The sequence below is a fragment of the Phacochoerus africanus genome, chromosome 9 (assembly GCF_016906955.1).
Source record: "Phacochoerus africanus isolate WHEZ1 chromosome 9, ROS_Pafr_v1, whole genome shotgun sequence".
NCBI lineage: Eukaryota > Metazoa > Chordata > Mammalia > Artiodactyla > Suidae > Phacochoerus > Phacochoerus africanus.
In genome coordinates this window covers 45,883,271-45,910,181 of record NC_062552.1, presented here as the reverse complement: position 1 = coordinate 45,910,181, position 26,911 = coordinate 45,883,271, and the positions used below count along the sequence as shown (strand labels likewise).

At 41.3% G+C, this 26,911-nt stretch overlaps 1 protein-coding gene across 1 annotated transcript in view; it reads right to left on the bottom strand.

Moving 5' to 3' along the window:
• Positions 1-5,666: 5,666 nt before the first annotated feature.
• TFAP2D (transcription factor AP-2 delta) overlaps positions 5,667-26,911 on the bottom strand; it is a 61,698-nt gene continuing 40,453 nt past the window's right edge. Inside the window, exons 7-8 of the mRNA XM_047796622.1 lie at positions 25,804-25,917; positions 5,667-6,053 (exon numbers count right to left, since the gene is read on the bottom strand). Coding sequence (XP_047652578.1) covers positions 5,834-6,053; positions 25,804-25,917 — 334 coding nt within the window. The 3' untranslated portion in view covers positions 5,667-5,833. The remainder of the gene's footprint in view (positions 6,054-25,803; positions 25,918-26,911) is intronic.

The following is a 26,911-nucleotide window of genomic DNA, read 5'->3' as shown; positions in this document are numbered from 1 at the left end:
TCTGTGACCTACACTACAGCTAACAGCAGCACTGGATCCCTGGCCCACTGAGTGAGGCCATGGATCAAACCCACATCCTCATGGATACTAGTCAGTTTCGTCTCCACTGCACCACAATGGGAACTCCAATCCCCCCTCTTTGAAATCCCTGGAGAGGTTACTGTTCTCCTGAATTCCCGTATGATCTTTGACTAACACGTGTCTCAGGTTTCTCCTGTGTGTACACAGGTCCAACCCATGAGGATCGAGTGGTTGGTTGGGTGCACCTGAAACATCCTTTTTCTGATGCATCCCTCTGGGCTGCAGGAATAACTGCTGCTTTGTTTCTTGCTGGCACCTATCATCCTGGTCCCTCCAGGCCACGTTGGAAGAACCTCCTTGGGAGAAACGCTGTAAGGCTGTCTGAGGACCGTCTGCCTAGCACCCCTCACAAACATTGCTCCTCCGCTGCTGCGCGATGCTGGGCATCCTTCCCTCCTGGGCCTTTCTCTAAGGTGAGCACGTGGTCCCCTCTGTCCCCATTCACACCCCCAGGACCTGGCCCCTTCTCAAAGAGATGCAATGATAGCTATGCTTTCTTCTATTCCTCTTTTATCCTCTCCTTCTTTTTGCGACTTGAGGACTGTTTTGGGGGCTTCCAGGGAGTGTGTACTTCCGAATGTGTGTAGTATATGTCTGTGTCTGTATGTTTTTGTGCATCTGTGTGTATCTGTGCGTGCCTGTGTGTGTGTCTATATGTTTCTGTGTGTCTGTGTGTTCTGTATCTGTGTGTTTCCATGTGTCCCTGTGTGTGTTTGTGTCCCTGTGTGTGTTTGTGCCTGTATGTTTCTGTGTGTGTGTCTGTATGTTTCTGTCTGTGTGTGTCTGGGTCAGTATGTGTGTCTGTGTCTGTATGTTTCTGTGTGTCTGTGTGTGTCACTGTCACTATGTGTGTGTGGGGGGGTCTAGGGGAGGAAAGAAAAAGGTCCTGACTGACATGATTTTAAACCTCCAGTCCTCCTTAGGGCTGAGGATTTTGAAACTGAAAACTTGTATAAAAGTTCAACTTCTTTGTTGCCTGCCTTCCCTTGAGTCCCATTCTCCCCTGGGGTGGTACAGACAAAACGTTAGGTGCCTGGAGTTCCCGTCGTGGCTCAGTGGTTAATGAATCCGACTGAGAACCATGAGGTTGCAGGTTCAATCCCTGGCCTTGCTCAGTGGGTTAACGATCTGGTGTTGCTGTGAGCTGTAGTGTAGGTCACAGACGCAGCTCAGATCTGATGTTGCTGTGGCTGTGGTGTAGGCCGGTGGCAACAGCTCCTATTCGACCCCTAGCCTGGGAACCTCCATATGCCGCAGGAGTGGCCCAAGAAATGACAAAAAGACAAAAAAAAAATTTAGGTGCCCCAAAATGGAGGGGGCTGTAGGGATAACCAGAAGGGGCATGGTTAGTTTTCACAATCGCATCCTGCCCCAAATGTGTTCAATGCCCTCCTTTCTGGTCTCTGCCTTTCCCTCCCCTCCTGGATTTTCTCCCTCCCCTGCCTCCAATCCCCTGGACCCAGGTCTGGTTTGTGTGGCGGTGACGTGAGTGCATTTATATGAGGGGACTTACCTCATCTAATGGCTGGGATCTTCCTAGGAGACTGTGAGAGACTCGCAAGAAAAACGCTTTATTCCACTGTGTGTCTTCAGCCCGACATACAGAAAGGATTCAATAAACTGGAGAAGCTGGTATCTAGATTAAAAAGTACAGTTTGTCCCAACCCAACGTATGAATGACAATAGCTAACACACGCATAGCACTAACCATGTCCCTGTCCTGCTCTTAACAGTTTAGATACATTAACTCTTTGATTCTGACAGTAATTCTGTGAGTAGGTATCTATTATCATCCTTATTTTGCAGATGGAGACACAGAGAGGTTCTGCAACTTGCCCAAGGTCGCACAGTGAAAGAGCCATGATTTGAACTCCGGTCATTTGTTTTTCAAGTTTATGCTTTTCATCACTAGGTTAGGCCACCTCTCATATAATGACTTGGCTTTCGTAGGGAGGTGGCATATTCATTGTGGAAAGGATGCTGATACATTTTAAAATTTGCACTGGTCTAAAATGCCTCCAAAGAAGCCCCAAAGGAAAAAATATAGGGTAATGTAATTATATTGTTTTACTCATTTTAACAAGGATAATTTATTGACACATTAACTTTAAAAGCACCAGGTGACAAAAATTCAAATTCTCATCACTGTCCCACTGAAGTTAAGATGCTCATAGGCGCTAAAGGGCCATGGCCTGTCTTAGACGTTGAAGAGAACATACCCTCAAAGAAGGAAAAGGAAAAAGGAACCACAAAACCAGAAAGAATTACCCATTTTTAAAGCATCTGAAAAGAAGGGTACAGGGAATAGGAACATTTCCAGTTCTCTGATCTTTCCAGAGAAGAAAATATAGAATACTTCTGAGTTTTCATTTATTTTTCAAGAACAACCAAAGTTAAATCAAATGGTAACTCTAATGAAATAGCCATGGAAATGGCATTTAAAATGGTTATTGAAACAGCCTTAAAACAAACATTCCTTTTTTATAGGACTTTGACTCAACCTTTCATAAGTTTAAGTATAAAAGTTTTAGATTCATTGTCACTATTAATTTTGAGTAAATATGAGAGGTTTGGACAAATTTTCTGAGCCAGTAATAGTTACTCTGGCAAGCTTTGTCATTGCTTTATTACTTTTTTTTTCTTTGTCTTTTTGTAATTTCTTGGGCCACTCCCGCAGCATATGGAGGTTCCCAGGCTAGGGGTCGAATAGGAGCCATAGCCGCTGGCCTACGCCAAAGCCACAGCAACACGGGATCCGAGCCACATCTGCGACCTACACCACAGCTCATGGCAACGCCAGATCCTCAACCCACTGAGCAAGGCTGGGGATCGAACCTGCAACCTTATGGTTCCCAGTCAGGTTCGTTAACCACTGAGCCACGACGGGAACTCCAGTCATTGCTTTATTACTTATTATAACACTGAAAATAAGATAGATACTGGTGAGCTACATTCCTTTAAACTATGATGCTGATAATTAGTATAAATTTACCTTGGTTAAAATTCTATCTCTCTAATTTTCCTTATCATTTTATATTAAATACATCTACTTACAAACTAAGGTGATAGAGTGGAAATATTTCCTTGTTCCAAAATAAAGTGTTATCTATAATAAAGTACCATGGAAGAAGTTAACCAGATTGAAGCAATAGATATTGAAAAAAAAAAAAAAAATCAAAAGCGAAAGGTCCTTTGGCCCATTTTGGACAAAGAACACACACACATTCACTTACTCATTTATTAAAAAAGTGTTGAGTACCTATTATATACAAGGCCAAAGTCGGTATGTTAACAACGTCTATTAAATATGATAAATAATTACCCTAAACATGGCCAGTCCATTTATTCATTTATGTTCTAATGGCTGGTTAATAAATTGATGGGTGCTGTCCATTTAAGGCTCTGAAGACACCCAAAATCCTGGTAAATATGCACTGTAGTTATAATTATACTTTTGTTTCCAAGGCTAATAAATAATCACACCCTGTTGAGGTGTTAAGAATCTCAACTAGCCACAACTATGGGTGGAGAAGTAAGCTGGTACTATAAGCCAGATCTAATTTTGTACCTGATTATGGGTGAACATTTGACATGGTATATAACTACATTAAGAACCTAGCAGAGATGCATATCAAAATGCCATATTAAATACATATACATTGTTAATAATAAAAAGGGTAAGAGTCAATGTGGAAATTTCATTAAGGAAATATTAGTAGCCCACATTATCTGTATATAGCTTTCCTACTACTTATTAAATGTTAAGTATTCGCCACTTTTGTTTCACATGTGTATTTTACAATATGGGAATTTGCATGTAAATGGAATCCATTTATTTTGTGATGAAATTTGGAACTGCAGCAGAATCTCAGCTTTATTCTATTTTATTTCAAAAAATGTAAAGCCATGAATAACTGTAAAATTTAAAAAATGGAACTAGATAAACACATGAAATCACCGTTCATTACTTTTACATCTTCTTTATTTTAAACTCGTCTACCGTGAAACTATAAAACCCTTTATTATAGAATTCCGTCCTAGTGTCTTTTGTTAACTGAATTTAGTCTAGAAAATTTAGATATTCATTGGTTATGTTCCTCTTTTCTGTACAAGATTGAAGATAAAAGTCAAATGATTTTAAGAATTATTGTTAGGTAAAAAATAATCTTTTGTGATCTCTACATGAAAACTCTTGAGCAATTTCCTCTCAATTAAAAATAATAATCATTTTCCCTGTGGGGTTATAATGTGGCAGAGACTTTCTGAAAGTAATTGATACATGTTAACGAGAGGAGCCTATTTTCATGCTAACCAGTGTCAGGAGTCCACATATTATTGAAATGATTTTTTTTCATAGACGATGACCTACATCTTTATTTGTCTAGAAGTTTGAAAATTATTGGCAGTAGAAAGGTTAGTACTAAGTGGTACCAATCAGCTTTCTTGACACATTCAGATTTTAACGGACTGAACTTTCATTCAATTAGCCCCTGGCCTTTGCAGCTGGGAACCTCTTGTTTTCGGTGTTTTAACTGAAGGACAATAAAACTCTAAGAGCAAGCTATGAAAAAAGGAAGCATCTTAAAAGCAAAAGTCTTCTCTGATCATTCTGGTTTTGCTTTCTTTATTGAACACAGACCTGAATGCTTCTGTGCCTCTGAAGGTTTAGAACACAGCTATCGGGCAGGTAGAAGAATCACAAAGTAGGAACAGGACAACGGCTGTCATTGTAACCATATAGTCATTGGCCACCAACACTTTGAGGGGCCTCTCCTAGTTCCCTGGGCTCCTTTTCTGTCTCTGAGGGGCGGGGCTTCCTGGAAAGATGCCTGTTCCTATTCGCCTGCTTTTCCAGGCAAGACAGTACCATGGCTTTCCATTGGGAGCCTGAGCGGCAGAGCTATACCTGCCGGGGTCCATCCTGTCCTGACCCACCATGCACGGTCTGTTTCCTTGAACTGTTAGGTTGGGGGTGTGAGGAGAATGGATAGAAGAGGTCATCTTTTACCTCTTGAATACTCTGCTGAGTCTCTTTAAAAAAAAAAAAAGCAAAAACAAAAGACTGGACCTAGGGTGGGGTGGGAAGAGTCATCCAAAGAGGAGACAGTTTTCTGGAATTTTTAAATACCACCAAGGCACAGATAGTTAAGTGGGCTAGCAGTGACCCAAAATTTTTAAATCACTATCAATTCACAGGACAAAGATTCATGACTGTCCTTTTCAGTTCCCAAAGCATTTATTGATGGATTGATTGCCAGATGGGTCTATTTAATGGAAAGAGGCACTCTTTTGGAAATCGGGAATTAAGTCAAGAAAGACTGGCGCTCTAAGCACTGGTGGTGGCTTCCAGTTTGGTCATGCTTTCTGATCCCTAACTACAGAGCTGGATAAGAAAGTGCATCAGTTAGATGTGAAAAAGCATACACTGCCTCTCCAAAGTCCAGAAGTGCTTAAAAACTGTGATGTATCTAATCCGGAACAATAAATTACGTGCACAAAAGGAGTTTATCTTAACATAAAATTAAAAAGTGACAATTTCATCACACGATTACACTGCTGTTTTCCTTTTTTTTGTCTTTTTTTCAGTTTTGTCCTTTTTTGTTTCATTTTTCATTTCCATTTTTGTTTTTTTATGGAGGGCTGGGGGAGGGCAGAGATTTGGTCCACTGAAGATTAATCACCCTCAAAGATATATATATTAGAAAAAATATCAGCAGCAAGACTCTCTGGAAATAGATTCTGTTTGATGTAGCTAGTCTGTCTTTTCTGTTTTGCCCTCTTTCACGGCAGCCTCTGAAGTTTTCCGCAGGGGGGCTTTCTCCGAGGTGCCATGTCCTTGGCCAGAATCTGCCGCTCCGCCGTTTTTGTGAGTCGTGTGTTTTTCCAAGTAGTTCAGCATCTCGCTGAGGACTGTTTGGAAAGTGCTTAGGGCTGCGCATATTGCTGGGGTGCCAAAGCCGTGAGTGATCAAGCTGGAAAGGAGAGGCGGTAGGAAAAAAGAGAGGAAGAGTTTACAGTAGGGTATGGGGCAACACATCCCCACATTTAATCCAGAACATTCCACGACACGGACATGGATCCTCTTCCTACACTGCGCCACGCACTGTGGAAGGTGGATACAAGTCATTGTATCTACTGCTCCGAACGATAAGACATTCAGGGCCTGTGTGGAAGAAGACGTGGTCATGGATACACTTGACAGGAAGTAATTATTAGCAAGTCCAAGTGTTTCACACATGACTTCACTCTAAGTCTCATTAAGAAGGCCAGAAGGAGTTCCCGTGGTGGTGCAGTGGTTAACGAATCTGACTGGGAACCATGAGGTTGCAGGTTCGATCCCTGCCCTTGCTCAGTGGGTTAACAATCCGGCGTTGCCGTGAGCTGTGGTGTAGGTTGCAGATGTGGCTCGGATCCTGCGCTGCTGTGGCTCTGGCGTAGGCCAGCGGCTATAGCTGCGATTCAACCCCTAGCCTGGGAACCTCCATATGCCGCAGGAGCGGCCCAAGAAATGGCAAAAAGACAAAAAAAAAAGGAAGGCCAGAAAATGCAATTTCTATTATGGGAGTCATCTCATGGTAAAGAATGGCCTATCTGCTGGTGTAGGCATAGATCATACAAGAAGAGATAGAAATTGGCTGAGTGTGGAGTTCCCATCGTGGTGCAGTGGAAACGAATCCAACTAGGAACACCATGGGGTTGCAGTTTCAATCCCTGGCCTTGCTCGGTGGGTTAAGGATCAACATTGCCGTGAGCTGTGGTGTAGGTCACAGACTCAGCTCGGATCTGGCATTGCCCTGAGCTGTGGTGTAGGCTGGTGGCTCCAGCTCTGATTAGACCCCTAGCCTGGGAACCTTCATATGCTGTGGGTGGGGCCCTAAAAATACAAAAAGACAAATAAATAAATAAAAATAAATAAATATAAAATAAAAAGAAATTGGCTGAGTATGCCTGGTGGCTAGCTCTTCCTCTAGCTTCATTCTTCTTCTTCTGTTTTTTTTTTAGGGCCTCACCTGTGGCATATGGAATTTTCCAGGCTAGGGATCGAATCAGAGCTGAAGCTGCCAGCCTATGCCACTGCCGCAGCAACACTGGATTCGAGCCGAGTCTGTGCCTATACCACAGCTCATGGCAATGCTGGGTCCTTAACCCACTGAACGAGGCCAGGGATCAAACCTGCATCCTCATGGATACTAGTTGGGGTTGTAACTGCTGAGCCACAATGGGAATTCCTCATTCTTCTTGTCTTCAAAGTTATGGAGTTTTATGTGGGCACAGGGCCATCCCACTGGAGCCCATATGCCCGAGCTTCCCTTGCATTTACGTTTGGACCCAGGGCTAATCCTTCCACAGTAGACCCCAAGAGGAAGTGGTGTATGCAATTCCCACCTGCTCAAAAGGAAAGGGAATGCCCTCTATCTCCTCTCAAAATAGCTGTGCAGCTTGTGCAGATGAGGAGAGTCACCTTGGTGGTGGGGACAGAACAAGATGGCAGGAACCTAGCACCTCCAGTCTCCTAAATGAGAGAAAAATAAAATTCTACCTACTGGGAGACACTCTTTTTGGGTTTCAGCAGCTAACATATTCACTAATAATCACAACTAATGAGCCAGCACAGGGAGGGCTGTGGCAATCCCAACGTAGGGAACACTTCCAACCACAACAAATGTCACCTCTCATTGAACACATTCATAAGTGTGGGTTCATTCCTTTTGTGAACAGAACCCACCCAGACAGTTCATCTGTGTCAATTGTTTCTGAAGTGACACTGCCAGGTTGCTCCCTATAACTCATGTCTTAGAAAATAGAGAAAAATATGCTTGATATATAGCATGCATATGTTGTTAAAGCTATAAATAACATGGCATATAGGGAGTTCCCATTGGCATCCATGAGGATGCAGGTTCAATCCCTGGCCTTGCTCGGTGAGTTAAGGATTTGGCATTGCCTTGAGCTGTGGTGTAGGTCACAGATATGGCTTGGATCTGATGTTTGTGCGGCTGTAGTATAGGCCCATAGCTACAACTCCAGTTCGACCCCTAGCCTGGGAACCTCCATACGCCATGGGTGCAGCCCTAAAAAGACAAAAAAGAAACAAACAAGCAAACAAAAAACCTACTCACTCGGAGTTCCTATTGTAGCTCAGCCGTAATGAACCCGACCAGTATCTATGAGGATGTGGGTTCGATCCCTGGCCTTGCTTAGTGGGTTAAGGATCCTGCATTGCTGTGGCTGCGGTGCAGGCGAGCAGCTGCAGCTCTGATTCAACCCTTAGCTTGGGAACTTCCATATGCTGCAGGTATGGCCTTGAAAAGCATAAATAAATAAATAAATAAATAGCCTAGTACAGAGCAGATGGGTCTACGTGAGTGCTTCACCACTCAGTGTTGGGAAGAGAGGTTGCCATAAGGAAAGAGTCTTGACTGATGGCCTTCCTTACTTCTAAACCATGTACCTGGTCTTTAGCAAAGCTGCCCTGTCCCTTTTGCCCTGGATTGAGAGCTAGTCACACAGTCTAAGCGCTGCCTTTGACTTCAAACTCTTTGTGGTTTGTGGGAAGTATATATAGCCTTGTAAGACAATGGTCCAACTAAAACAACTGCAAGTTTCTTTCCAGCACTAAGCTTCAATTCACTGGTATAATGCTTATGGTACAATTCTTCAAACCAAGGACATGACAGAAGGTTATGCAAGTTGAAAAAACTTAGCTCAACAGAGAAGTCAAAAACTGAAATATTCAAATAAGGAAAGCAAGGACTCGACGAGCTATCGTCCAACATACAAAACAGTATATAAATGTTGTTAATTTCCTTGATTGAACATTACCCACATGTCAAAAAAATGTGGGTGGTACACTGCCTAGGATGGTGCTAAATGCAAGATATAGGTCTGTTCTGGCAGTGTTCAGGGAGGTTTTGGAATCCAAATAACTAAGGTAATCTAATAGTGTCAGAATAACACAGAAGAAAGCATGAAATCACAGGATGATTAAAAGATTCTGGGAACATTATGTTTACGTTTTTCTGTTAGCCCCAACCATTCCAGAAAAATAGGTATATCTATCTTATTCACATCCAAAAAAACAGAAAAGGGATAATGTATAGAGTACAGAAAAATAAGACAGAAAAGACGAGGCTGACTTTCAGTCCTAGGCATAAAATAAACTAAGGTTGTCTGTGAGGTAGCACGCTAGAGTCAGATCTCCAAAATCCTGGATAACAGAGATTGTTTTGGGCCTTAGAAAATAGTATTTTTCAGCTTAAGGAAATTTAAAAATTAAAGATGTAATCTTTACATTATAGTTGGCCTTTGCATCTATTTTCATCAGATTAATAGCAGAGAGCATCTCACAAGCAAGTATTATCTGGGCTAAGGAGCAGCCATGATGGTTTGAGGTATGTTGTCAAAACAGAGAGGTCCTTCTAAAGTCATATAATTCCTCTAAAAGTCTGTCCTCAACTAGGTAAGTGAGAGAGACAAGGAGCAGTGTGCTAGATGTATTACCTTCATGCCATGTTTAAAACATTTTGCTAAACAGAGGCAGATGATACAAATGTGGTATCAGATTTCATAATATATTTGAGTTTTCCAGGTCCCCTTCTTTCACCTTTTATAATCATATATTCTATTACTTTATTTTTGAAAGGCTTATCTTTTCTCTATTCTCAAACTAGGATGATCATTCTTACTTTGTGTACCTTCATTTGTCCTTCTTTTTACTTTTTTTCCAATCTAAAAATGACTCACTTGGAGTTGCTATTGTGGCTCAGCAGTAATTAACCTGACTAGGAACCATGAGGATGTGGGTTCGGTCCCTGGCCTTGCTCAGTGGGTTAAGGATTCTGCATTGCTGTGGCTGGGGCGTAGGCCAGCAGCTGCAGCCCTGATTTGACTCCTAGCCTGGGAACTTCCATATGCCGAGGGTGCAGCCCTAAAAGAAAGATTAAAAACTATTCACTCTTCAAAGCTCCTGGGATAATATTGGGGAAAAAAAAAAAAAAAAGAGTTAGTTTCCTAGTTCCTTAAGATACTGAAAAAGATGCACTCCTGCCAAAGGATAGCAGCTTGCCAAAGTGATGAAAAAACTGAAATAGAGAATTCTGAGGAGAAAGAAGTAACATCCCCACCCCTACACCCAAAATGTAAAACTAGAGCCTGGAGAGGACAATGGGGAGAAAACAGCTGAGGGCAACATCTTGGTCATCAAAGTGGGAGCCATAGGAACCATATTACTTAGAGCATAAGTGAACATCAAAGTATTCTAGACAATGTACGTGGCAAATAAGATGTTATACGTGCTGCCAGCATCTGTGGTTTGAGCTCTTAACACACATTGGTGATCAAAAATTAGAATCCCGTCTTTAAAAGAAAAAATACAAGGAGTTCCCGTCATGGCGCAGTGGTTAACGAATCCGACTAGGAACCATGAGGTTGCAGGTTCGATCCCTGCCCTTGCTCAGTGGGTTAACGATCTGGCGTTGCCGTGAGCTGTGGTGTAGGTCGCAGAGGCGGCTTGGATCCTGCGTTGCTATGGCTCTGGCGTAGGCTGGCAGCCACAGCTCCGATTGGACCCCTAGCCTGGGAACCTCCGTATGCCGTGGGAGCGGCCCAAGAAATGTCAAAAAGACAAATACACACACACACACACACACACACACACACATATACACACAAAGGCTTGTTAAAGTAAAACCAAGGAGTTCCCATCGTGGCACAGTGGAAATGAACCTGACTAGTACCCATGAGGACGCAGGTTCAATCCCTGACCTTGCTCAGTGGGTCTAGGATCTGGTGTTGCCATGAGCTGTGGCCTAGGTCACAGATGTGGCTTGGATACTGCATTGCCCTGGCTGTGGTGTAGGCTGACAGCTGTAGCTCCAAGTGGACACCTAGCCTGGGAACTTCCATATGCCGGGGATGCAGCCCTAAAAAAGATAAAAACATGCATAAAATAAAATAAAACAAAACTACAAGCCAATATCAATGACAACTAAAACCAACAGGACTGAGATGGGGCAATACCATGATCAAATCTACACTCTACCTGACATTATCTGCTGCCAGGATTTATTTAAGATTTTTATTTTTTCTATTATAGTTGATTTACGAGGTTCTAATATGTAAAAAAAAAAATAAAATAAAAGTGATTGCTGAAGGGCTCCACGGGCTCAGGAATAAGCATCACGTAAAGGCTAAAGCTTCCTCAGTTTCCAGTCGAGTGCTGCCAGACTTTCTCGTTAATCCCACTCTGCTCCACATCTTAATTGACAATGTGATTGACGGCATCATGGATTTGTAACTTAAATGGCTGGCATTAAAACAGAGAGGAAAATTCCTACAACGGATAACAGAACCAAAGTTCTGAAATACCTTAAAGAAGTAAAAAGCTTAGTTGGTGGGCTAAATCAATGATGTGAAATTTAGGGGAGATTAAGGAAAACACATCCGCGTGCAGTACATTGAGAGAGGGAGAGAGCTGACTCGAGCAATTCGTAGGGAAAAGGCTCACCAAATTAATGTCTAAACCAAAAAGCAAAGGTCAAAATGTGATCACACCTAGCCAGGCTTAGAAGCTCCCTTTACCTCAAACTATTTTCTGTCTAACTAGATTCCAGCTCATTGATTTCATTTACCTATTAGTAATTTCACACTGAGAAGCAAGAAGTTTCTCTGACAGTCACCTGCTGAGAAAATCCAGACTGTTGTAGTTTATAGCACCTGGTGCTCAAAAAAATGTAACTTCTATTTAACAGTCATCTTCGTAATTTTATTCCTATTTGGCTAGACCTCTTCATTCACATTCCTTAGAGCATCTTTCTGCCACATAAACCATCTCTTCCCAATGGCTCAGTCAGGAAAGGAGCAACGGTTTGCTGGATCCAGAGATCAAGGTCTACTCTTGACTTTCCCCTTTAATGTTAAATTATGTTCACATTTCAGCAATGGTAGGGATACCACAGTATAGAACCACCCTTTCTAGGAGATTGTGTGTGCATGCACGTGTACACACTGCAGACCTAATAATACTATTTTTATTGACCTGAATATGTCCTACAGATACAGGCTTTAATTTTGTAAAGGAATACATATTGCAACAATTCAAACTGTAATCTCTGTCAATCAGTGGGGATGAAAATGAAGAAAGTGAGACAGAAATAAAAGAGGTAAGAGAGGATGGTAGAGAAGAGGTTGCTATTTGAAAGAGAATAAATTACAATCCTTCCTTCTTTTTCCCTGTGTGATTTTGATAATGTTATTAGAAACCCCCCCCCCTTTTTTTTTTTTTGGGCCACTCCCAAGGCATATGGAAGTTCCCAGGCCAGGGATTGACTATGAGCAGCAGCTATGACCTAAGGAGCTGAAGAAATCCTGGATCCTTAGCCCGCTGTGCCATCGAGGGAATTGCCTTAACAAGACATCTTTAACTCCAACCGTGTTTATGCCTATAGTCTACTTGACCTTAATGAGGAGGCTCTATTAGGAAACTTCTGTATAACAAGGATTTCACAAACTTCTTTCTACAACCTTTGTTCTCTGGCTAAATGCATTTTTTTTTTTTTTGGTTGTAGCCAAGGCTTTTTACATGTTTATTTTTAAAATCTCCAAAGCTTCAGTGCTTACTTGAAATATAAGTTAATACAGGATTCTGAAGGCACATTTGCCAGAGGAATACGAGCTTCTCTACTTTCCTTAATCTAAGTAGATTTGCTTTGTATTTCACTAGCTTTGTTGTCCGTTACAGAAATGTCACAAAGCTGTTTCCATTTTGCTCTAATTATCCTTCAGAAATGCTTTATCATTACTTGAACTGATTTGTCTAAACTAATTTAAATTAAACCACTAAGGCAATTTTCTAAAACATAGCCTAAAGCAAATTCCTATGGAATCTTCCCCTGAATTCTTTCTATCTTGGCAAGACTTGGGCCTGGCAATGAAAAGATGCACAGTGTCACAATTAGTTAGAGAAATGCAAATCAAAACCACAATGAGATATCACCTCACATCTGTCAGGATGGCTATCATCAAAAAGTCTACAAGTAACAAATGCTGGTGAGGATATAGAGAAAAAGAAACTCTCCTACACTGGTGGTGGGAAGGTAAACTGGTGGAAAACAGTATGGAGTTTTCTCAAAAAAACTAAAGACATCTATCATATGACCCAGCAATTTTACTCCTGGGTATATATCAGAAAAGATGAAAACAGTCATGCAAAAAGATATATGCACCCCAGTGTTCAAAGCAGCACTATCTATAATAGCCAAGACATGGAAGCCAACCAAGTGTCCATCAAAAGACAAATGGATTGCAAGAAGATATGGTATGTATTAGCCATACAGAATTTTGTGCTTAGTTAATAAGTCAGACAGAGAAAGACAAATACTATGTAATATCACTTATATGTGGAATCTAAAAAATAATACAAATGAATGTATATAACAAAACAGAAACAGAATTGGTGGTTCTAGAGGGTAGAGGGAAGTGGGGGAGGGGCAAGTTAGGGGTATAGGATTAGAAATTACAACAACTATATATATAAAATAGATAAGCCACAAGGACACACTGTATAGCCCAGGGAATTAGGGCCAGTATTTTGTAATAACATTTAATAAAGTGCAGTCTGTAAAAATGCTCAATCAGTGTGCTGTACATGTGAAACGCATATAGTATTGTAAATCAACTATACTTCAATTAAAAAAAAAGACTTCGCCCTGGGATTCACCCCGTTCTTTCCACCTACTAAGCAAGCACTGATTTAATAGTATTGAGGAGTTCCCGTGGTGGCTCAACGCAAACAAATCTGACAGTATCAATGAGGGTGCAGGTTCAGTCCCTGGCCTCGATCAGTGGGTTCAGGATCTGGTGTTGCCATGAGCTCACATGTGGCAGATCTGGCCACAGTGTAGGCCAGTGTCTACAGCTCTAATTTGACCCCTAGACTGGGAAGCTCCATATGCCTTAGGTGCGGCCCTAAAAAGACAAAAAAAAAAAATAATAATAATAATAGTATCGAAAGGAAAATGAAAGTTTCATTACTATTTCCCTTCAAAGACCACCTTGCTCAGTTGCATCTGACCACCATGGATGGATTTTTCTAGCTTTCTTTTAAGACACAAAGGACTGGAAGCAGTAGATACTATTATGCTACAAACCAGAAGACTGACAATCAAGAGAAAATACCCTTGCCATCATCACTGAGGTAATTAGAGAGAGGAAAAGCTAATTTCATTTTTTCAAATTTCAACTTTCTACCTGGAAAATGTTGGACAAGCAAACTTTTCTTTCTCCACTTCTTTTGGAGTGTGTGAAGGTTGAAACCATTTGGGCTATTGTTCCTATTCTTTTGTTATGTTGCCTCATTCCAATGGGTGTTTGCTGTCATGTCTCTTTGATTTCCCCCATAAAATGGAGAGGTCATTGTCACCAACCTCACTTCTGCTTTCTGACCTCCGGGAGGCATGCAAGCAGCAAGATTTAAGAGGAAGACAAGCTCTCTTTTCCTTCTCCCCTGGATTATTCAGCAACAGCAGATTTAGGTCCAACTGTAGCCTGAGGCTCAGTCTGTGCTCCCCACACAGTTTTAGATGGCACCTAGAAAGATGCCTTCTTCCACTCATGAGAACAGCTGTTGAGGGCAGGAGGCTGGAAAGGGACCCTGGAGAATGCCAGCAAAGGATTGTAGGGCTTCTCTGCAAAACCTTAGTTCTTTGCAGAGCTGTGTGGGCAAGAAGCTTCATCTCTCTGAAGATGTACAACCCCTGCATATAGGCCATGGAGAAAGACCTCAGCCTGAGGACAGCAGCTGGGGCTTATGCTGCCAGAATGTGGTGGCATCTATCCTTTGTAGCCTCCCTGGTTTAGGAAGTAGGGAAAAGGGAAACTGGCTTCTTTTCTACATAGATCATATTGTCCCATAGCCCCCAGGGCTTTATTTATTTATTTATTTTGCCCTTTTTAAGACTGCACCTGCAGCATATGGAAGTTCCCAGGCTAGGAGTCAAATCAGAGCTGCAGCTGCCACTCTACACCACAGCCACAGCAAAGTGGGATCTGAGCCGTGTCTGTGACCTACACCACAGCTCACGGCAATGTCAGATCTTTAACCCACTGAGCGAGGCCAGGATGGAACTGACATCCTCATGGATACTAGTCAGATTTGTTTCTACTGTACCACAATGGGAACTACCCCCCTTGGATTTTAAATGGAGCTTAACTGAGGTGCACCAGAGGTTCTCTCATGGTGGGGAATTCTTGCAATCCACTCATTAGAAGACCTTACCAGCATTCACAACTATCCCGTGGTTCCTTCAGCTGGTGGTTCTCAAACCTAGAGCACCTGGGGCGTTTCTATTACATTTAGAACAGATAAGCAATGAGGTCCTACTGTATAGCACAGGGAACTATATCCAGTCTCTTGGAATAGACCATGATGGACGATACTATAAGACAAAGAATGTATATATATATATACACACACACATATATATATATATACATATATGACTGTGTCACTTTGCTGTACAGCAGAAATGGACACAACACTGTAAATCAACTATACTCTAAAAAAACTACAATAAAATTTAAAAGTAAAAAAAAAAAAAAAAACCACTCATGAGCAGACCCACCCCATAGATCCTGATTGAGTTGGTTTGGGATGAGACCAAAAGATCAGTATTTTAAAAACAGTACTGAATAGTTTACATGTAGCTGGAGAGCTGGGTGTGTTCCCTCAGAGCCAAGAAATGATACCTAAGTACCATGTCCTCTGTCTTTCCCCAGGGAAGAGACGATGATGAACGTCTTCAGCACGTCCCCCGAGAACTTCTGCAGAACCTTAGTTCCAGGGAATGTGTAGGTATTCTGAGAAAAAAATGGTTTCTGTGATCAAGTTTTGGAGACAGGAGGCGAAGCATTCCTTCCATTCAAAAATAGTTCTGGAAGATTTTACTATGCTAATGCCATTGGCATACTGCAAGAGGATGTGTAGTAGTCCGGGTTTTTTGAACCAGAAAAACACTTGACCATGACACACTTTCAAGGAACAGCTCATGAGACTAGCTTAGGGGACCATGAAACTCACTTTGTGTATTTATGACAGTCCTGAGCCTCTGCCAGATTGGGAGATGTGTTATCCATCCACCACCCTAAGGTCACATTTCTCCTATTCTTCTCAGCCACTTACTCTGATGTCCCAAAGGGGATTGGGTCCCTGTGATTCCACTGTACTGCACCCCAGCTCATTAGCAAAGGGAGCTAAGGGTATAATCATTGCACAGACAGTAGGAGAGACCAAAGTCAATTACATCCAAGTCAACATTTTGAAGGTTAAGACATTTTTTGACATCAGCACACTAGTTTTTACATATGGAGATAGAGCTTTTTAGGGATAAATTAACCATCTCCTTGTATTTCTCTGTATCAGACAATTTATTTTCTGTGTAGATCAGGGGAAGGAAAATGCTAAGCTGAGGACTCTTATGCTTTCTTAGATGAATTTTATCCAACTGCTGACTTTTGGGGATTTTTTTTTAATTGAGGTAACACTGGTTTATAACACTATATATGGGTCACATGTACATTATATTTCTACTTCTGTATACACAGCTGTGTGCTCACCCCCCCCAAAATTTTGTTTCCATCAACTGTGGACTTTTTGAAATGAACAGGTTGCTGAAACATAAAAAGAAGAAATGAGAGCACATGGAAACACAGCAGGATGTTTTAGCAGTAAATGGAGAAGGGAGTAGAATATCACTGGTCTAGAAGGAGTCTTAGAGTTCATCCAGCTTAACTGTGCCAGTTTATAGAGGAAACTGCAGAGGCCAGACTGGTAAATATCTGCTTAAAATCTACACTTCCAGCTGATAACCAAGAGCTAGGCCCCCTGACACCCATCCTGAGTGCTTCCCTCCATCGCCTACTATCATCTCCCTACAGATCCCCCCCCCCCCCCCGCCCCCCCGCAGCACACACCACCCCGTCTACAGGTCCACAAAAGGACATTTCTTTTTTTGGCCACACCTGTGGCATGTGGAGGTTCCAGGGCTAGGGATTGAACCCTCGCCACATCAGCAACCCTCACCACAGTAGTGACAATGCCAGATCCTTAACCCACTAAGCTACCAGAGAACTCCAAGATAGATGTTATTTCTATAAAAATTTACCAAATTACTTCCCTGAGGTATGCAATCCCCAAGTCAATTATTCATACATGTAGTTGTTATGGGATGACCATTTGCAACTTTTTTTTTCCTGGCCTAGCCTATGGTACATGGAAGTTCCTGGGCCAGGGATCAAATCTGTGATGCAAACTGCATCACAGATGCAGCAACTCAGGGTCCTTAACCTACTGTGTCAGGCCAAGGATTGAACCTGCACCTCAGCAGCAACCCAAGCCACTGCAGAGACAACACTGGTTCCTTAACCCACTGCACTGCAGCAGAAACTCATGTCTGCGACTTTTTATTAGAAAGAGTTGACTGTTTCTCTATTTTTTTTTCTTTTTTCTTTTTTTTTTTGTCTTTTTTAGGGCTGAACCCAAGGCATATGGAGGTTCCCAGGCTAGGCATCGAATCTGGGCTGTTGCTGCTGGCCTACAGCAACACCAGATCCTAGATGTGTCTGTGACCTACGGCACAGCTCATGGCAATGCTGGATCCTTAACCCACTGAGCGAGGCCAGGGATCAAACCTGCATCCTCATGTATGATAGTCAGTTTCTGCTGAGCCACCATGGGAAGTGGTTTCTCTTGTTTGAATTACTAGCCTTCTATGTGTTAAACTTAAAAATCCATTAACATATCATTAGATGCTTTTATGAGTATATCTCTGGCAGCATTTGGTTTGGGGCCATGCACCTTGTGAAGTACAGTAAACATTGGCAACTAATTTAATTCTTTAATTTCCTACTTAATGTTAAAGGAAGGTAAGTAATTTAATGGAAATTCATACAAGAAGAGCATTGTGTACTCATCTGCTAAGGAAGTGAAAACTGTTGCCTGTTTTATTTTTTAACCACATTTTTGCTATTGAAAAATTTTACTTCAAGGGAAACTGGTTTTTACGCTTATATAAATACAGACTACACTTGTTTATTTAACTAGTGAGTAAGACCTGACCACTTACAGGTATGTTTTTCTTTACCGTTAGGAACGAAAGTACACTTTTGGAGTTTAGGTTAAAAAAAATTTTTTTTTTTTTAATGTTTTAGGGCCATACCGATATCATCTGGAAGCTCCCAGGCCAGATTAAGCAATCAGATGTTTAACCCACTGCACAATAGGGGGAACACCTAGGTTAAAGTCTTAAAGTCTAATTTCAACCCTCCATAAAGACCAACATAGGATTTTTTTTTCACTTCACCATTCAGGCCTATTATTTCCAACATTCTTTTTTTTTTTTTGTCTTTTTGCCTTTTTTAGGGCTGCTTCTGCGGCATATGGAGGTTCCTAGGCTAGGGATCTAATTGGAGCTGTAGCCGCCTGCCACAGCCACAGCAACTCGGGATCCAAGCCATGTCTGCGACGCACACCACAGCTCACGGCAACGCTGGATCCTTAACCCACTGAGTGAGGCCAGGGATCAAACCCACAACCTCATGGTTCCTAGTCTGATTTGTTAACCACTGAGCCACAACAGGAACTCCCTATTTCCGATATTCCTAAATAAAATGGTCTTAAAAGTCCTCCTGAACTGCTGAGACATCCTGAAGAAGGCTTAATAACTCTATTTCTTAAATGCTAAACCTAGTCGTGTAATTTATTTTATGCTATTTTCTTTGGGGATTAGAGATATAATTGAAATTTTGCCGTTTCTCTTCTAACACTAACGATGCTTTCTCATGATGAAACAAATCAGCCACTCCTGACCACCTTCTCCACCATTTTCTCATCCTGAGAAAGCTTAAAAAATAGACAACAGCTTAGGAACCCTGGAGGAGAAGCCCAGATGTGCCCACATTTAAGCAGAGACACACCACCTATCTTCAGTGTGTTGCCAGGCACATAGCTCTTAGAAGATACTAGTTGAGTTGAAGAGAATGCATGTCATGCGGGGAACGTGAAGAAAAGGGGGCCGAACAGCCCAGAAAAGTCAGAGAGACATGAGCACTGCCTTTAGAAATTGGGGTGTGTGTGGGGGGGACACAGGATGAAACTGACTCTGCAAGGCCCCCCGAGGAGTGGAACGTAAGGAAGACAGATGTTGCCTCAATGGAAGGAAGACATTTCTAATGGAGTTTTCACAGATAGAAGGGATGCCAAGTCAAGAAAAGAGGAGTCTATCATTGAATGTTTCCAAGGCTGGCATGGGTGACAACTTGACAGGGATGTTGGAGGGAAGAGCCAAATGTTGAAGGAGAGTGGGAAACTTAAGGGGGTCTTTCGACACTGAGACTCGATGACAAAAATTTAATCACCAGCACACACAGATATCTGGGACAGCCTATGCATTTCTTATTTCCAAAGTGTTAGGGGAGGTGTAGGAGGTCTGTTTCTGAGATGTGATGTCAGTGCACTTTTCGACTCAAAGAGAATATATATATATACATATTGTCTTTTTGTCTCTTTTAGGGCAGCACTCCTGGCATATGGAGGTTCCCAGGCTAGGGGTTTAAGCACATTAATCATTTCACTTCCCCAGCCCATGGTCCCATTAAAACACCATGGCCCTGGGAATGAACCAGAGGAGAACACATCCAAGACCTAATAGAGTTAGCATCATAATCTACATTTATTTTTTTTAATTTATTTATTTAATTTATTTATTGCCTTTTGTCTTTTTAGGGCTGCACCTCAGCATATGAAAGTTCCCAAGCTCGGGGTTGAGTCAGAGCTGTAGCTGCTGGCCTACACCACAGCCATAGCAACACAGGATCTGAGCTGCATCTGCAACCTACACCACAGCTCACGGCAATGCCAGATTCCGATGCCAGGGATTGAACCAGCATCATCATGGATACTAGCTGGTTTCGTTAACTACTGAACCACGACAGGAACTCCCATAATCTACACCTAGAAACATTTATTGGGCACATAGTATGTGCTGAGGACTGTGGATAGAGAGATAAAAGCCTTTCCAAATTACTCCAGGTTATTAATCCTCTATTATAAAATCTTTCCCTAATATGTTAAGTCTTAGTATGTAACTGTCTTCCATATTAGAAGGTCTTAAAGATGGGACAGTCTTCTGGTCATCTTTGAACTACCTGCCACTGGCATAGTAAAACACAAAAAACACTAAAGGAAGTTTCTGCCGTAGCTCAGCAGGTTATGAATCCGACTAGTATCCATAAGGATGCGAGTTCGATCCCTGGCCTTGCTCAGTGGGTTAAGGATCTGGCGTTGGCATGAGCTGCAGTGTAGCTCACAAACGCACCTCAGATCCTGTGTTGCTGTGGCTGCGGCTGGCAGCTGCGGCTGGCAGCTGCGGCTCTGATTCAACCCCTACCTAGCCTGGGAACTCCTTTATATGCTGTGAGTGTGGTTCTAAAGAGCAGGAAAAACAAAAACAAAAACAAACAAACAAACCCCCTACTAAAATATCAGGCTCCTAAGGTGGGTGTTGAGAAAGAAAACTTCCTCATTTTTCTGATTGGCTGTTTTCTCTGAACTGAGTATGGGCAATAGTCTAACTTCCTCCCCTTATATATATTTTTAGATGTGTTTTTGCTTGACTTCAGGTTCAAGGATATTATGGGAACATCGGAGACAAAGAAGAGAAAAGTTAAGATTTCCTGAGAGCTCAAAGAAGGGAATTCCTCACATTTCAGACAATTAGGGCTCAGGTATCCATCTGAGCTGAGTCTGTTCTGTCCATGAAGCCCATGCCACCTCAGGCTAATTGCCATCACTGTTCTGGGGAATCGTGTCTGTGGGGGCTTCTGCAGACTTCAATCAATTATCTTCCCCTTTAAAGCCATACACACCCTGGATGGTACTCAGGAAATTATAAATAACGAATAAACCTGTCTCCTGTCACTTTGATAGAAACAAGCAGCTTTTCAGCCTGTAAGTCAGTCATGAGAAGAGTCCCTGCTGTGCCCAGTTTCCCAGAGCATCCTAATGTGTCAGCTACCACAGAAAACTAGAAGTAGTTATCTGGGCTTTTCAAGGCCAGATCACTCCCTAGCTTGACCTGGACCTACTCAATCTGCTGAAAGTAAGGCACAGTTCTCCAGGCACCAAATCTGCCACCTTGGAAGGTATAATTCAAGGGGTTTGCATGGGGAAGGAGATTCTGACCAAATAAAATAGTAGCATAAGTTAATGCTGCTAATGAGAGTCGTCTCTGCCTATCCAGTCACACTCTTCTCCTTACTTCTTGCCCAGCCAGCACTCAGCAAAAAGATTCTGCCAGTGGCTTGTTTGCCACATCGGAAGTGATATGCTTCCTTTTTCTCTTGAGCTTATTAGGCTTCTATCAACATTAAAGTTATGGCTGTCAACAGGAAATTAGGAAAGGGATATATACCTCTATGCTAACACACTCTTACCCAGATCATTAGCAGGATGAAAAATACAGGATCTTTTTTAAATTCCTTAGTGTCCAGGACAGAATTTTACACCATTCTCATTGTCACTTTAAAAATGAATTAGAATTGTTTTTCTTCCAAGGGGGGAAAAAAAAAAAAAGCTAAAGTCTAAGACTATCCTAGGACTACGGTTCGTAAAGCCATCTAACTTTCACAATCAACTTGATTTTGTGAGTAAGACAAATGCCTGAGTCAAATCCTAGACCTGGCCTACTGAATCAAATCTTTATTTATTTAGTGTATGACTGCGTCCATGTCATATGGTATTTCTCTGGCCGGGGACTGAATCTGAGCCATAGCCATACCTACCCTGCAGCTGTGGCAACACCAGATCTTTAACCCACTGCACCAGGCCAGGGATTGAACCCACACCTCTGCAGTGACCCGAATGGCTGCAGTCAGATTCTTAACACACCATACCACAGTGGGAACTCCCAAATCTTTAAAAGTGTACCCCAGTCGTCAAGATTTTTATTTATTTATTTTTAATTTATTACTATTACGTCTTTTCAGGGCCACACCTGCAGCATATGGAAGCTTCCATGCTAAAGGTTGAATCATTGCTGCAGCTGCCGGCCTACATACACCACAGCTCACAGCAATGCCAGATCCTTAATCCACTGAGTCAGGCTAGGAATCAAACCTGCATCTTTATGGATATTAGTTGGGTTCATTATCATTGAGCCACAATGGGAACTCTCAGTCTTCAAGAATTTTAAAAAGTTCCAAGGGAGATTCCACTGTGAAGCCAATTTTAAGAGTTACACATTTATTTATTTATTTATTTATTTATTTATTTATTGTTTTTTTTAGGGCTGTACCCACAGCATATGGAAGTTCCCAGGCTAGGGGTCCAATTGGAGCTGTAGCCACCGGCCTACACCACAGCCATGGCTACGTGGGATCCGAGATGCATCTTCGATCTACACTACAGCTCATGGCAACATCAGATCCTTAACCCACTGAGAGAGGCCAGGGATCGAACCTGAGTCCTCATGGACGCTAGTTGGGTTCCTTAACCATTTAGCCGCAACAGGAACTCCAAGAGTTTACACTTTTAAAGTTTGGAGTCATTCTTCAAGGTCAGGCAACAAGCTGACTTTTATGGTCCTATTAAGATATTTTATTGAGGCTAGTTTTAATAAATGTACAGTAAAAAATAAAATACACACATTTAAATTCTGTCTACATTAGGAGACTTCAATTTGGGTTTTAACTGGAAATGTCAATCATATTTAAGCCTTTTGTTTAAAAGAGTATTTTTAAGACATGCAGAATATGAAGTTAGGTATCTTATACCATATACAGAAATTAACTCAAGATGGATCAAAGACCTGACACTAACACAACTATACTTCAGGTAGTCCAGGAAAGTTTATTAAAAAAAAAAAAAAAAAAGACCTGAAACTGAGAAACTCTTAGAAGAAAACATAATAGGGAAAAGCTTCATGACATTGGAGATAGCAAGAATGTCCTGAATATGACATCAAAAACAGAGGCAGGAAAAATAAAAAGAGACAAATTGAGCTACATCAAAAATGTCTCTGCATCAAAGAACACAATCAACGGTATAAAAAGGCAACCTACAGAGTGGGAAAAGATATTTACAAATCGTAGGTCTAACTTGGGGTTAACATCCAGAATACATAAAGAACTCCTAGGACTCAACAAAAAAAGCAAATAACCAGATTTTAAAAATGGGCAAAGGATGTGAATAGACCTTTCCTCAAAGATGCCATCGAAATGGCCAACAAGCATATAAAAGGTGCTTAATACTGTAATCATTAAAGAAATGCAAATCAAAACTACCAGTTATCACCTCACACTCATGAGGATCGTTACTCCTCGCCCCCCAATAAAACCACCACAGTGCTAACAAGTGGTGATGAGGAAGTGCAGGTATTAGAACTTCCGTGCACCTTCGGAGGAAATGTAAAATGGCAGCCACACTGGAAAACATTAGCAGGCATGACCGAGAGTCCCAGTTCTTTCTGTACCCACAAGTTTCTTCTTAGAGTAGATCTGCAGTTCAAATAAACTTCCTTAAATCCAGAATTGAATTTGTATAAAAATTAAGTTCTGAATTGAACTTCTATAAAAAAGTACTCTTTAGTAAGTATACAAATTAAAAAATGAAAAATATTTGTACAGATATGGTAGTCCAATACAAGTCATATATATATTTTTTTGCCTTTTTTTTTTTGTCTTTCTGCCATTTCTTGGGCCGTTCCCGAGGCATATGGAGGTTCCCAGGCTAGGGGTCTAATCGGAGCTGTAGCCACTGGCCTATGCCAGAGCCACAGCAATGTGGGATCCGAGCTGCGTCTGTGACCTACACCACAGCTCATGGCAACGCTGGATCCTGAACCCACTGAGCAAGGCCAGGGATCAAATCCGCAACCCCATGGTTCCTAGTTGGATTCATTAACCACTGAGCCATGACGGGAACAATTTTTTGCTTTTTTTTTAAAGGGCCACACTTGTGGCATCTGGAAGCTCCCAGGCTAGGGGTAGAATGGGAGCTGTAGCTCCACCATATGCCACGGCCATGGCAATGCTGGATACTTAACCCAGCGAGTGGGGCCAGGGGTTGAACCCACATCATCATGAATGCTGGCTGGATTCATTACCACTGAACCACAGTGAGAACTCTAGATAATAATTTTTTTTTTGCTTTTCAGGGCCATACCCGAGGCATATAGAATTTCCCTGGCTAGGGGTCGAATCAGAGCTATAGCTGCTGGCCTACACCACAACCACAGCAATGTGGGATCCAAGTTGTATCTTTGACCTATACCACAGCTCACGGCAATGCCAGATCCTTGACCCACTGAGCGAGGCCAGGGATACAACCCGAATCCTCAAGGATACTAGTCAATTTGTTTGTGCTGAGCCACAATTGGAACCCCCTAATTCATACCTTTTTAAACTTGGATCAGTGGTGCAGTAAACTAGCCACCATTTATTGAGCACTTACTCTTGATTCATTTTCTCATGTTAGCTCACTACAACCATATAACAGAGGGGTGCTTGTTCCATTTTAAGTGAGGGAAAGAGAAGCTAGAGAAGAATGCTTATGTTACTACAAACAACCCCATTCAAAGGTATAAGGGGTCTGGATTTTGAGTCCAAAACCTTTTGCTCTTAACCTCTGGGCTTTGTATTTACTCCCAGTTTTAGTACACTCACCATCACTAACCCAACTGAATGGTAGGAGAAAACTGGGAACATATCCTACACGTGGTGCATTTTTAGATGATAAATCTTAAAGATTTATTTTTTATTATTGTTCAGAGATGTGTCTAATATATTTGAGGAGTACTGTGACATAATGAAAAATTAAATATTCTCTTTAAAAGTTTCTGATGTTGCAAATAAATTCCAACTTACTTAACTATTCATTATTTTGTATACTCCTCCTCAAAAGCATAATCATTGACAGGTATTTAAAAACATTAACAAATTTAACATGTATTAGTCTTACTATTGTTTTTTAAACTAAGTGATAATAATAAAAAGAGGATAAATATTTGTATTGATGAGAAATATCATGTAGGCATAGAAGTCTAGAGTTTTCCAATTGGAAGGCACCTGAAAAATTATCACATTCTTTTCCCCACTGCATCCAGGGCATAAATTAACCACGAAAAATTGTCTCTTGTCTTCCAAAGCACCTCCAAAAAATGAAAGTTCAAATATGCTTTCAATAATACTTTCTGGGTTCTTTAAGATATGCTTATATGGTCTAACTTAAGTACTATGTGCAGTTTCTAACTACGAAGAAATCATTAATATACTCCTGGAAAATCAGTCTATGATATTCCATTAATTTCTATCATACCATCAGTGTGTTCAACAATTTACATCTAATCAAGATGAAGAACTGTTTAAAAGATTTCAGAATCCTGACCTAAAAGTACTATTATTTGAAAGAATAGTGCTCACTTTCAAAGCCACAAGTTCTTGAAAATCACAAAAAGATATTAAATTTTCTGATCCAAAGTGCTTCATGCATTAGTCATCTTGACAATTTGACCTTAGATGCTTGGAATTTCAAAAAAAATTCAGGCAATAACCATATACATATATGTGTTATCTCTGACTGGAACTGTGATAGGAATATAAACGTCTGGGTTAGTAAAGGTGGGTTTTAACAATTTAAAAGACAGTCTGAACAAACTGGAAAATGAGTCTTACCTGAAATGTGTTAAGTGTCTCTGGATGTCAAGGTCTAGAATTGGAGTAGGTCTGGAGGATCCCAGTGGTGATCTATCTTGGCTTAAGAGGTCTTGAAATTCTTTACAAATTTGTCTAAAATAAAAGATTCAAAATTAAACTTGAACTCTTGAAGGGGGGCTTTAATTTCATTCCATGATATTTTACCAAAGGCTTGTTTTCTCTTTTAAAAAGACGGCTATACAAACTTTCATAAATCATAGTTCCCACTGTGGCTCAGCAGTATCCATGAGGATGTAGGTTCAATCCCTGGCCTTGCTCAGTGGGTTAAGGATCCACCGTTGCCATGAGGTGTGGTGTAGGTCGCAGACACGTCTCAGATCTGGCATTGCTTCGGCTGTGGCATAGGCCAGCAGCTGCAGCTCTGATTCAACCCCTAGCCTGGGAACTTCCCTATGCCGTGGGTGCAACTCTAAAAAAGACAAAAAAAAAATTTCATAAAGCAACTTCTGAGGTACTGCAATATACAGATGAGGTTCACAATGGCAACTATGCTCGTTAGTACTCTAGTATGATCACAAAACATTTCAGATGAAAAAGTCTATGAGTATTAACAAAACCAATGTTCATTTTTAAGGCGAATATTTGTAGATTAACCTCTGCATAAGGAAAGTCTGTATGAAAGGATCACAATTTATAAATCATTTTAAAAAAATTAAAGTGTGGCGTTCCCTGATGGCTCAGTGGCTTAAGGACCCAGTGTCGTTACTGCTGTGGCTTGGGTCACTGCTCTGGTGCAGGTACAATCCCTGTCCTACAACTTCCCCATGCCATGGTGTGGCCAAAATAAAATAAGATTAAACTAAAATTAAAATGTGATTTTTAGGGGGGATATCATATCTGTAAATAAGTTCAAATCAAGTTATCGGCTTATTTCAGAGCCATGATTCAAGCAGGCTTTGGGAATTCCCTTTTCCCAATATTTCCTTGTAACTCAGACTCTTACAGACTAAATTTATATTTTAATATTTGAGGTAGATAATCACTTACCCACAATTCAGCCTAATAGTCTCATAAAAATGATTATGTTATGCTCAACATATGGTAGTTTCTTGCAAAAAAAAAAAAG